The sequence below is a fragment of the Mastigoproctus giganteus genome, chromosome 6 (assembly GCF_048544385.1).
Source record: "Mastigoproctus giganteus isolate SK-2022 chromosome 6, ASM4854438v1, whole genome shotgun sequence".
NCBI lineage: Eukaryota > Metazoa > Arthropoda > Arachnida > Uropygi > Thelyphonidae > Mastigoproctus > Mastigoproctus giganteus.
Window position 1 is genome coordinate 197958185 of NC_143580.1, and position 13633 is coordinate 197971817.

At 35.8% G+C, this 13633-nt stretch overlaps 1 protein-coding gene across 6 annotated transcripts in view; it reads right to left on the minus strand.

The window, feature by feature from the left end:
- Positions 1-13633, minus strand: part of CalpA (calpain A) — a 698286-nt gene that overhangs the window by 52043 nt on the left and 632610 nt on the right. For all 6 annotated transcript variants that reach the window (XM_090376655.1, XM_090376654.1, XM_090376656.1 and 3 more), the window contains exons 8-11: positions 10299-10376; positions 7444-7619; positions 6565-6728; positions 986-1203 (exon numbers count right to left, since the gene is read on the minus strand). In XM_090376655.1, coding sequence (XP_090232781.1) covers positions 986-1203; positions 6565-6728; positions 7444-7619; positions 10299-10376 — 636 coding nt within the window. The remainder of the gene's footprint in view (positions 1-985; positions 1204-6564; positions 6729-7443; positions 7620-10298; positions 10377-13633) is intronic.

The following is a 13633-nucleotide window of genomic DNA, read 5'->3' on the forward strand; positions in this document are numbered from 1 at the left end:
CAACATTTCTACAAAGGTGGTGTTCTGTTGCAATACTTGTAGAAAATGCATGGCAAAAACAATATCAGAAATTACATACTGGAAAACAGTGTTATCTTGAAGGAGATTGGTTTCTCCTTCAAGATAACACTGCTTTAACTATAGGAATTCCTGGCCAAAAACTACATAATGGTAGTGTATCCTCCACTCCTGACCCTCAGTACTCTTCAGATACAACATCATGGTACTGTTTTGATTCTACTATATTTGATAGTGAGAATTAAAGTTTGTACTGAAGGACAGGAGATTTGATGGCATTAACCACAATTAAAGAACAATCACAAACTAAACATTTAGAGTTAAAAACTTAGGCTTTCTACAGATATTTTTCTTTTGAGATAATAGCTATATTCAGTTACATTATTTCTGAAAGTAGTAACAACACATATCTTACAAACGATTCATTACAACAGTAAAACCGAATTTTATGCTGGAGAGCAAAACAAAAAAAAAGATGGATTTTAGCACTGAAAGATGTAGAAAACAGGACCATGTATATGTATTGCATTAAGTTGCTATGAAATCACATGAGGATCATTCTGACATTGTTTTCCATCCTATTTTGCACTCAAAATCATTCTGATCATTCAGGATTAACTCACAGTGCTTTCCAAGGTTTAATGGAGGAGTTGTTTTGCAATAGTACCTCTGTTAAAAATTCAACATATCTTTATCAAATAGAACCAAAATGGCCTCAAAGTGGAAATATTCTGTATATGATTTCATATGACTGCCAGTAGGTTAAAGATGAAGTAACAGAAATGTCAAGAAAAGTAAATAAAAAAATGTGAATTGGTGAATTATGTTAATGCTTCAAATAGTTGAGTTAGTTTTATCTTCTCTATTGTTAAAAAATGGTCCTTGGCATTTTTATGTAATAATCAAATTTTTAGTTTTAATAGTTCTAACAAGTATTTTAAAAATTGGAAGTCAAATTCCTATTTACCTCATTACATTCTTCTTTTCAGTAAACACTCTGAGAACAAACTCGCCATCCTCTTCTGGATCAAAAGTTGAAGGAACGATACAATAAGTTCCGGGTGGTAACTTGAAACGACAACTTATCTCTCTTAAGTTAATGAATGTTGGAGATCGTGCAACAGATGCATTAAATTTAAAGAATTCTTTGGGCAAAGGCTTTGGTGCAGTTTCTGGATCTTTTAGCTAAAAAAAATTAAATATTCTTTATGTAAAATGTTGAAACTGTTTTGATTAAAAGAACAAATATCTTTTAAATGAATTTTGGAAATTTTAAATGCAAACAGAAATATATACATATATATAAGTATATTGTCCCATATTAAACAATCCTGGCATCTCTTCAAGAGGTGTTTGCATGTAATGGACCACAAGAAACATCCTCTAGAGTTTGAAGATTCTGAAATTATGAATTGTTTATGTTAGAAACAAAATAAAAAAAATAAAAAATTTTAGTTTTCACTAAATTTTGTAAAAAATTTAGTGAAAAATAAAGAAGATATGGAAGAAACAGAGAAGAGAATTTATCTAATAAACTCTTCTCTAACTCATCATCATTCTAAGGGTCAAGCCCTGTTGCCATAGAGATCTCTTTTCTCCACTCATCAGGTGCCTCCGTAGCCAGGTGGGAAGGAGCAGCAGTGCTTAGCACACGCTTCTTGATAAGACCGGGGTTCGAGCCCATCACCACCAAATATGGAGGATGCAGAAAGGTCAGGGAATGACCACCGCATATCCTGGAGCAATATGGCCTTAGTTGCTAATGCTCCCAAAAACCAAACAAACATTTCCACTCATCCCGAATCTGGGCTTTTTGTTTTGCTTCACTGTAACTCATTCTTGAGAGTCAGAGCATGTCATCAAGTGGTGTGATTCTTGGTTGTCCTCTGCTTCTTTTCCCTTCAAGCTGTCCTAGTATGTTAACTATCCAATCATTGTGCCTCCAGAGATGTCCTAGGAACCACATCTTCCTTTTTATTATGGTTTTCCTGATTGTTCTTTGTTCCTCAACTACTCTGAGGACCTCTTCATTTGTCTTTCCATTTGATTTTTATCACTCTTCTCCAGCAAACCATCTCAAATGCTTCAATTCTCCTCCAGTCTGTTGCTGTTATTGACCATGTTTCACATCCATACAGCAGTATACTCCATATATAGGTTTTCATGGATCTCTTCCTCTTTTCTTATCTTGCTTGAAATAAATGATTTCATTTTCCTAAGTGCTTCTTTCACTATTGCAGTTCTTCTTTTTATTTCTAAACGTCTTTTGCCATCCTCTTATATGTTGCCACCAAGATATACATATGAATTTACTTATTCAATTTTCTTGTTATCTATTTCTATCTTGTCTGTTTTCCTTTGGCTTTCTTTTCCAGCAACCATTATTTTTGTCTTTTTTGTGTTAATTTTGAACCCATATTCTAAGAAAACTTCTATTGTGTTTTTCAACTCTTCTTCATTTCCTGCTAGTGCTGCTATATCACCTGCAAAACGTATGAACTGCACCTGTACTCCTCCTATGTTTATTCCTTTGGTTTTACATTTCACTTTCTCTAGGGCATCCTCCATGTACAAATTACTTCACTGGGATAATGCACTTCCCTGCCTAACTACTTTTCTTATCTTGGCTATTACTTCATTATTTTGAAATTCAGTTTTGTTGTTTGGTTTTCATATAATTTTTTGATGGCTCGTTGATCTCTCCAATCAAGCTCGGCCTTCTTCGTGACTCTGTAAAACTTCTCCAAGAGAACATTATAAAATGCTTTTTCTAGATCAATACTTCTCTAATTGTTTCATCCATATTTTCTTTAGTTTTTACTATCCATTTCACTAAAGTGTTAAAAATATAATAAAATAAAATACAAAAACTCAGGCGCTTTTGGCATCTGTCTGTTGCTGTTATTAACTTTAATATTTGCAAGGAGACAGTGAATATAATACATGGGAAAAAAAGTGTCACAAAGATTAAAAGTGAAGAAGAGAGGAAAGGAAAGGAAAAAGAAATTCCCGACTGCCCTGAGGTTAGCATAACTTCTAGCTACTCATGAATTACTTGAAAGAAGGGGGAGGAATGGGAAAGAGAGAAGACTGGAGGCAACGTACATCCAACTTATACAGCACAACAGATTCATAGATGGGATGTGCTTGCATACCATCATTTCTGTTCGAAGTGTGTCTAGTGCTGCATATGTGGGCAGATCCCAATTAACAGTGGATCTTGCAGTAATCTGAATATCATTTGGCCATAGGTCATGTCTCTCCTGCCAATAGTTCATGGCCATCTGACTGGTTAAAATCAACATTTCAATTGATGTCTTTCAGGCAGTTATCATGACAATAGATAGCTTCACTTCATTTTCACTTAATCTCCTAAACTCTTTGCAAGGAAAATACACAAAGGCATCACTTTGGCTGTATCAGGCCCAATAGGAAATGTTGTGAAAACATACAAATAGTGCACATCCTGATTCATAGAAAAACTACCCTGGGAGTTTCCCCTGAACTCTTTTTGAGCTATTTTCTTTGCTGCTCTGGTCTGCAGAATGATCTTAGCATAAATCGAAATTATCACACAGTAGACTAGGAGATACTTAGTAAAATAATGTTACTACACTATTTCTAAGTTGTGCGACAGTAATTAGCATTGGCAAGGGCACATGATGCAAGAAAGCAAGCTTATATGGCATCAGCCAAAAAAAAAAAAAAAAACACATCCTATTTCACCCATCCCCTCGCTCCATATGTTTGTCAAGTTCTACAATGACAGATGGAAGTTTGTTCCAACAATCAACCACCCGCTGGTTAAAGGCAAACTTCCGCACATCTATCCTACAATCGTCCTTCCTCAATTTGAATTTATGCCCTCTCAGGTGATTATTCTGAGCAAGAGGAAGAATTCCATCAGCACCGAGCATGCTCAAACCATTCAAAGCTTTATACACCTCAATCAGATCACCTCGCAGGTGCCTAGTCTCCAGACTGTAATTTGCAGAACTTAAGCCTTTCTTCATAAGAGCAACCCTTTGTTCTGTTCTCTTGTTGCTCTTCTCTGTACTCGTTCCAACAGCTCTACATGCTTCTTAAAATGAGGCCTCCAGACCTGTATACAGTACTCAAGGTGTGGCCTGACCATTACCTTATACAAGGGGATAATCACCTCCTTATCCCTGCTAGAAAAATTCCTGTATATCATTGACAAGACACCATGAGCTACTCTTGCAGACTGTCTGCACTGTCAGAAAACTTCATATCTGCTTGCACAATTACCCCCAGGTCCTTTTCATTAAATTATGTTACATATTACATTATATAGTTACACTATCATATCATTCATATTGTTAAAAATTTAAAGATTACAACTTAATAGAAACACTTCTAATTAATTACACTCCTATGGCATTACATAAAATAATATTAAATAGCATTTATATCAGTCTTATATCGATGCAATGAACATTGAACAATGGCAGCAGAATTCCCTCTTCACTTGTTCTTTTTGAGCAATTTCCAAGACCAAGTAAGAAACATTTCCCCTACTTTGTCATATAAATCAAATACAGTAAACCCCCGCTATTCGCGGTATCTGTATTCACGGTTTCGTGATCGCTGATTTAATATAAAATGAAACCTAAAAAAATGTGAATTTTAAACCGCCGTGAATATTATCTGCCATAAAAAAACATGGGCGTGGCTAAAATTATCTTTCCCGGTCAAAACAGCGCTCAGTGGGTGGGGGGAGAGGGGTGACAAAATCGCAAGCGTGGATGTTTTTCGCTAATCCTTGTTCAGTATGTGTTATGCGCTTGTAATGGAAGTTTTCGTCGTTTGCTTTTAATTTATATGGGATGTGCTTATAAATTGAATAAATTTATCAATTTATAAATTGATATGCTTACAAAAGTGATAAATCTACCGTTTTGCAGCGTAAAACAGACTTTTTCGGACGAAAGTGACTTTATTGTGGACAAGTTCTTTCTAACCCGTACAAAAATATGGCTACGAATAACAAGAGAAATGTGAAAATATCAAAGAAGGGGATGAAATTAGTGAATAAAATTGAGTTATTAGACAAAATTTCTAATGGTGAAAGTGTCTCCTCAGTGGCAAAACATTATAAAATCAATGAGTCAACGGTACGATCAATCAAGAAATCGGAAGAAAAAATCCGCCATAGTGTCCGTGAAAACGCGCTAATTGCTTCAAAAATTTGCTCTGTAACTCGTGATGTTAAAGTAGAAAAAATGGAAAAGGCTTTAAATCTGTGGATAGAAGATCGAACTCAAAATAAAATTCTGTTAAGTTCACTCATCATTCGTGAAAAGGCAAAACTCCTTTATCAACACTTTAGCGAAACTGGCGATACTGGCGGGATAAGTTTTTTTTTTGCTAGCAAAGGCGCTGGTTTGAAAGATTTGTTTGAAATTTCTAATAAATATTACATTTAATATTAAATTGTTTCTTATTTTCATTTCGATGCCATATGCTTGCATTTCACTATGTACATAGTCATATTACGAAGGTACATATAATACATACATAGACAAAATTTTAGACTAGTTTTTCTTATATATTTCATACTTTGGAACGGAACCCCTTTATTACTATGGGAGCCATAACTCAGTATTCGCGTTTTCGGTATTCGCGACATTTCTCAGGAATGTAACTCCCGCGAATAGCGGGGGTTTACTGTAATGACTGCACTATTAATTTGAATCAAAAAGATAATTAAAACCAATAATTTTTATGCAATAAAAAAGTCCACTTAGCAGTGTTCAAAGATAACACCAGCTTACTACCACAGCATTCTCCAAAACCACTTCACTAGCATTTTTAAATCACTTTCATGGTATTCAAACTATTAGTTACTTAACTAAAATAATAATTAAAATAAAAGCTTAAAGATCTATATTGATAATCTGTATGTCAGCTTGGTTAAATTATAAGGTTCTTTTGCTTTAACTATGAAGTTGAAATATGTATAAATAGCTTTTTAATCAATGGGTTTATGATTTTTATGGAATTCACCCAAAGACAGTGTTTTTATAGTCTGGTCTGTCCTTTTAAATATCCATATTTTTAATTACCCATAACTGTTTGTTTTGTAATGGCCATTAAATATGACTCACATTATGATATAATAATCATTTGCGATCACTTGTGAAAGGCTGAGCTTTTCTTATAGTTAGTTTTATGTGTGCAGCATGTTTAGAGAGTCCAACTAATTTTTATATATGATTTTTTTTCCCTTCCAAGTGGCAAGATCTAGTCTTTAAGGAAGCATGATAATAAAAAAATTTCAGTATATGCTTTTACATATTTTTGGGATTGAATGACAATAATAAATAACCAAAGTAAAAATCAGGTAATCTACTAGTAAATTAACAAATAAAATTGTATCTGTGGAAAGCATTTGGAATGTGTTTAGTTTTGAAATACTAAAACATATACCACCTTAGAAGTTTTGGTATTTTAAGAAATTTCAGGTCTATTATGAGCCAAACAAAAGTTAAATCAATAAAAATATCTGATTCATCATTTACTAACATGATATAGAGCATATCCTATTGTTAAACAGTCTTGTCCCATCTTTCTTTGGCTTCTTCTATTCTTTTGCATTAGGGCAACAATCATAGTACATAAATCTTCATCATCATCATCATCAATATCTTCTAAAACAACACGATACTGGGGATTCATCCAGAAAGTTTCTAAAATAATAATTTATATATAATAAACACCATTGGCATTAAATAATTTCACAATCATAATATATGAAGGAGAAGAAGTAAAAATGGAATTTATCAGATATTTTAAATTTAAAATAAAAAGGCCAAAAACAAAAATCTGTTAAATCCAACTATAAATTATTTAAAACTCGAGGAAAAAAATTTTTACGAGAAAATTGCAGTATATCATGAAAATAATATTACAGTACAAGTAATTTGTTCAGTGGTAAAACTAAACATACTGCAGGCCTACCATCACACAGGTGTGGGGGAGAAGGGGGAAGTCAGAGGGCCTAACAGCTGATTTGGTATTCTTGACAAGGATCACATTGGGGCCATTCAGCAATCTTGAGGGGAGCAGAATTCAGTTTTGTCCCATTTATTAATTGAATTGTCAATATCAAAATATAAACTATTAAAGTTAATAAGTTAAACTATTAAGTGAATAGTTTACGCTATTAAGTTAATACTTATTAATAAACTTTTTGAAATGTATATTTCATTTCAGAGTACTAAAAAAAACTATAAAACACAGTCATTATAAAACAGTAATGATGGTTCAGTCACAGTAGTAACTGAAAATTAAAGTTGCAATTCTAAATAGGAACTAAGCTAAAAGAAAATGAAGCATTCTACACTCCTTTCATTTAATTTAGATTCATCTATCTAAATACATGTGGTGGACGGACATACATACCTAAAAAATTTCGACATCCGCCAGCTGTACAACCACGTACCCAAGAGCCTTCAAACATACTCATTTCCCATTTTTTGCTTGAACCAGTAGACAGTTCTTCATCATCCAGTGAATCTGGGTTTAAATTGCAAATTTCCAAGCGAGAGAAATTTTCCATGAAATCTTTAAATGATATCCTAATAAAATATCAATATGGCTATGTATCTTTGAATATTATAATTTATTAAAATACTTTTTTTTTAACTTCCTAGTTTTTCTCATATAATATTTTATAATTATTATAACAATTTACAATGTAAATCCGACAGTCAGAAAAAAAAAACAATAAGGAAAAAATCCAAGAATAAATTAAACTGAATTAATATTTAAAATTTCTGTATCACATGAAAGAAGAATGAAGTAGTATAGCAAATTTTAAATTCAAAATTACATACATCTCTTCATTTACTTTCCATCATGAGGACACTTTGGTTCCTCCAGTGATAGTAGCCATAAGTCAGCCATAAAAACTTGAGTTTATGCTCATACTATAGATGACAGTTATCCATGGGTCAACATAAATTGATGACATTATTTTAAACAAATGGAATCACCAAAAAAGTAAAACATGCATCTGTTTAAAACTCAGACATCATCATGACAGCTGTTTTAAAGACTACTGATCTCTTGTACAAAAATGGATAGCTTTGATTAGTGAATGTTTGATAAGATGTGAATAATGCATTATATCTAAGTGAGCAGCAAAACCCTTGCATTGTCTCTATTGTGAGCTTAAGGCCAACTTTTATTACTACTACTTTCACGAGAGAGAGAGAGAGAGAGAGACCAAAGTTTCCTCAAAAACAGAAAGTGAATGGAAAGGATGTGTGGAATTTTCAAATTATTTCAATGCCTGCATTGAAATCAAGTATTTGCTGTTGTGCAAATACAAGCAATTAAATATGGATTAATTAATGCTTCGTTATTTTTGAATAGTTGAAGTTAGCTTGTGTTGCATTATTCTTTTTGCTAAAACAAATAAATAAACCCTTATGGACAGGACAATGGTTATGATCACTATCTTTCAACACCATGTGGTAAAGGTCAGCCAGTTTGGTGAAAAAACAAACAAACAAACAATCTAAAAAATAAGGGGTGGATATGAGAGGATCAGGGAAGAAACAATGAAAATTATTCAACAGATCGGGATCTAAAAGCAGTAGTGCACCATTAATAACCATTAGGTTGCATTCACATTTGGCCATTTATATCTGACACCAGATGATCAGTAATACAGCTTTTAGTCAAATGCAAAAAAAGAAAAAGAAAATTTCCAATATCAGTATGAGACTGATATTTAATAAATCCTTTCCTAATTAGTTTGTTGGATGATTTGGTGTTTAATGGTGAATTGGCAGCTGAGGCCATAATGTGCCAAGTCAACCCTTTCCTGAATTATAATAGCAATAATGAGAAACAAAATGCTAATGTTAAAAAAGTTGTTTTATGGTTGCTTTTTTTTTTTTTGCAGGCTTAGTAAATATTTTATAGGGCAATAGTCAGGCCACATCTTGAGTACTGCATACAGGTCTGGAAGCATCATTTTAGGAAGGATATGGATCTGCTGGAATGAGTACAGAGAAGGTTTGTTTGTTATTTGGTTTTTAGGAGCATTAGCAACTAAGGCCATATCGCCCCAGGGATATGCGGTAGTCATTCCCTGACCTTTCCGCATCCTCCGTATTTGTTGTTTGTTTGTTTGTTTTTTAGGAGCATTAGCAACTAAGGCCATATTGCTCCGGGATATGCGGTGGTCATTCTCTGAACCTTTCTGCATCCTTCGTATTTGGTGGGCACGGGCTTGAACCCCGTGCTAATCAAGAAGCGTGTGCTACGCACTGCTGCTCCTGCCCACCTGGCTATGGAGGCACCCACAGAGAAGGGCAACAAGATTAGTGAGGGGAACAAAGGAGTGCTCTTACCAAGAAAAGCTTAAGTTCTGCAAACTGCAGCACTCGGACACTGGGCACCTGAAAGGTAATCTGATTAATCTTCAATGGTTTGAGCGAGATCGATGCTGATGGGACTCTTCTTCTTGCTCAGATCACACGAGGGAGTACAAATTTAAACTGAGGAAGGAAGGAAGGATGGTTGCAGAATAGATGTGTGGAACTTTGCCTTTAGCCAATGGGTGGCTGATTGCTGGAAAAAACTTTCATCTGTTGTTGTCGAAGTTGATAGTTTAAATAAATTCAAGGAAGAACTAGAAAAACTATTGGAGGAAATGAATAGGTCAAACGACAGGTTTTTTTTTTGGCTGATGCTGTATAGGATTGCTTTCTTGCATCATTTACCACTGCTAATGCTAAATGTCTTAAAAATTCAACTATGAGGTATAAAGTAATTATCACTTAAGTTATGCTTGCATTATACTTCAATGTATTTCTATTTTTGCACAAGCTGGAATGTGCTACAAACATCAAACCCAATAATGTTTATTGGTGCAGTCCTACAGTTAGTCATATAAGGTTTAAAATTTATCAATGAGTATATGATCAGGTTAGATTAGTAATTATTGATCAGCGGGACATGACTCCTTTTCTTCATCAGGAAACTGTCTAGGGTTATTGTATGCCAAAATAAATTAGTTTCAAATGAGATAGAAAACCAAGCTTCACATGAAAGTGTTCCTTGATTTGCAGTTGAGCAGATACAATATTAAATCACATTTGTACTTCTGATACTCATATAAGAGCATCATAAAGTTATATCATGTGCAAAACTGAAAAAATACTGTCCATTACCCACTCAAATTTTAAAACTTAATAATATAAGTCAGAAAACACAAAGCATTAATTCATATAGTTATATCTTACCAAAATTCTCCATCGTCTGCAAAAGTTAGGCCAAGTTCCTGTTTTTCTTCCTCACTTATAAGTGTCCACTCTCGAGATCTGTAATGAATAAAGTTTATTTACACAAAAAGCCTTTAGCATTAGCATTAGCATTAGTAGAGGCATTTGATGCAAGAAAGCAAGCTTATGCAGCATCAGCCAAAAAAAAAAAAAAAAAAAAAAAAAAGTAACATAAATAAATAAAAATAACCACTTCCACTTCACCCCTCTGTTCGTTCGAAATACCTGTCCAGCTGAGCCTTAAACTTATTTAGGCTATCAACTTCCACGACAAGGGATGGAAGTCTGTTCCACCCACCAACCACCCGCTGGCTAAAGGCAAATTTCCGCACATCTATCCTACATCTGTCTTTCCTCAATTTGAATTTATGCCCTCTCAGGTGATTTTTCTGAGCTAGAGGAAGAATCCCATCAGCATTGAGCATGCTCAAACCATTCAAGGCTTTGTACACCTCTATCAGATCACCCCGCTGGTGCCTAGTTTCCAGACACTGTAATTTGCAAAACTTAAGCCTTTCTTCGTAAGAGAACCCCTTTGTCCCATTCACCAATCTAGTTGCCCTTCTCTGTACTCGTTCCAGCAGCTCTACATCCTTCCTGAAATGAGGCCTCCAGGCCTGTATACAGTACTCTAGGTGTGGCCTGACCATTGCCTTATACAAGGGAATAATCACCTCCTTATCCCTGCTAGAAAAATTTCTATATATCATTGACAATACACCATGAGCTACTCTTGCAGCTCGTCTGCACTGCTCAGAGAACTTCATATCTGCCTGCACCACCACCCCCAGGTCCCTTTCATTCTCTACCACTGTCAGTGTAGTACCACAGAGTTGATACGTTGCTCTGGGGTTGCTGTTTCCCATATGTAGTACTTTACATTTGTCAATGTTAAACTTCATTTGCCACCTCGAAGCCCATCTGCTCAACCTTTCCAAATCCTGTTGCAGCAGCATAGTGTCAGTAGTGTCCTTGACAACCCTGCCAACCTTTGTATCGTCTGCAAACTTGGACATTAAGCCTGATATACCATCATCAATATCATTTATAAATACAGAAAACAATAAAGGCCCCAATACTGAACCCTGAGGGACTCCACTAATAACATTAGTCCACGATGAGCAGTGTCCATTGATTACCACTCTCTGTCTTCTCCCCCTCAACCACCCCTTTATCCATAGCAGCAACTTGCCTCCAATGCCACACTGCTCCAATTTGTGCAGCAGTCTTCCATGTGCAACAGTATCAAAAGCCTTTCTAAGATCCAAGTATATAATATCAAAGTTATTCCCTGCATCCAGTTCTTTTGTGACTGCATCATAGTATCCAATCAAATTGGTCAGGCAAGACTTCCCCTTAACAAAACCATGCTGTGTCCTAGCTATAACTGAAGTCTTGTCTAGATGATCCTGCAGTGCTTCTTTCACCAGTGCCTCCATTAATTTTCCGGGAACAGAAGTTAAACTCACAGGTCTATAATTACTTGTGTCAGCCTTTGATCCCCCTTTGTGAATTGGGGTCACATTTGCACATCTCCAGTCAATGGGTACCTCCCCTGAGTCCAAGGAAGCTCTCATAATTATGGCTAAGGGTTTGCTTACCTCCTTTGCTGCCTCCTTTAATATAACTGGATAGATCCCATCCACCCCAGGTGCCTTTCTTGTGTTTATCTTCAACAATTTCTCCTCCACTTTGCTCTCAGTTATTACAAGATTCTCTAGCTTACTGCTAGAGTTGAATACACCTCTGGCATTCCCCTCGCTGAATAACTCCTCATGTGTGAATGTCGATGCAAAATATTCATTTAGTTTGTTAGCTACCCGAGCAGGGTCATCAACAGTTGACCCATCGATCTCAAGTGGACCAATCTGATTCATCCCCTTCCTTCTAGAGTTTACATAAGTAAAGAACTCTTTGCTGTTTTTCTTCGCATCCCTTGCCAAGGATCTCTCGTAATCTGCCTTCGCCTGCCTAACCTCCTTTGTAACTTGGTTACAGATCAACTTGTATCTATCATAGGCATCCGTGTCACGTGTTAATTTGTATGTATCCCATGCATTTTTCTTCTCTGCCATATGCCTCATTAGTTCATCTGACAACCATTTAGGCCTAAACCTTGAACAATATTTCTTAGTTGGTATGTAAAGCCTAGTAGCTTCCACGATAAGTTCTTTGAATGCTTCCCATTTTGAATTTGCTGTTGGCAATATCATCAGTTGATCCCACTGTATAGAATTTAAATACTGTCTCAGTCCATTGTAGTCGCCTTTACGAAAGCAATACCCCTTCCCTTTACCCCTAATGGTAGTTACCTCTTTGAGTAACTCCCACTTCAGCACACTGTGATCACTGCCACCAAGTGGTTCATTTATCTGCAGATTCTGAATGCATGAAGAATCACTACTGATAATCAAATCAAGAGTATTACTCCCTCTAGTTGCCTCCCGAACATGCTGATGTAGAAAACAATCATCCAATAAATCCACAAAAGCCTTGCTACTGTGTGAGTGACCAGCCCCCAAATTCCAGTCAATATCTGGGAAATTAAAATCCCCCATTATAAGACTCTCTGATTTACTGGCCCACTCTATTTCTCCGAACAGTTTCTTATTATACTCATCAGAGTCATTAGGCCTATAGCACACTCCTACTCTCAATTTTGATCTCCCAATGCTTATGTCACACCAAACTGACTCGACACTGCACTGTCCAGCGATGTCGACTGGCTTCACTTCCTTGGATTTTATGTGTTTCTTAATTAATAGCATAACCCCTCCTCCCTTCCTATCCTGTCTATCCTTTCTGTACACATTGTACTCCCCAAATTCCAGTTCTGCATTTCTTATATCTGTGTGACACCACGTCTCTGAAATCCCCACAATATCTGCCTTTGATGTTTTGAGCAATACCTCAAATTCATCAAATTTATTTACTAAACTCCTAGCATTGGTGTACACACAAGTATACATGCACCTGTTCTTTTTCTTAGCTACCCTAACACAACCCATGTGTTTACTTGTACCCCAATGATTCCCAGCAGTCTCTGAAATATCCTGCATCTTATTTTCCAGGCTGCGGCTCATTCCAATAGAAGCAGTGCAAGAATCACTTTCACCTCTGCCAGTGGCTACTGTTAATCTATTAGTCCTTGTATCCCCCCAATCTAGCAGTTTTCCGACCCACCTAACATTGCCTCGATAGCATCAGCAAACATTCTTGCACCCTTTCTATTTAAGTGTATCCCATCCCTGTAGAAGCAGTCTCTCCTGTTAACAAGTACAGACCAGGCTGAAAAA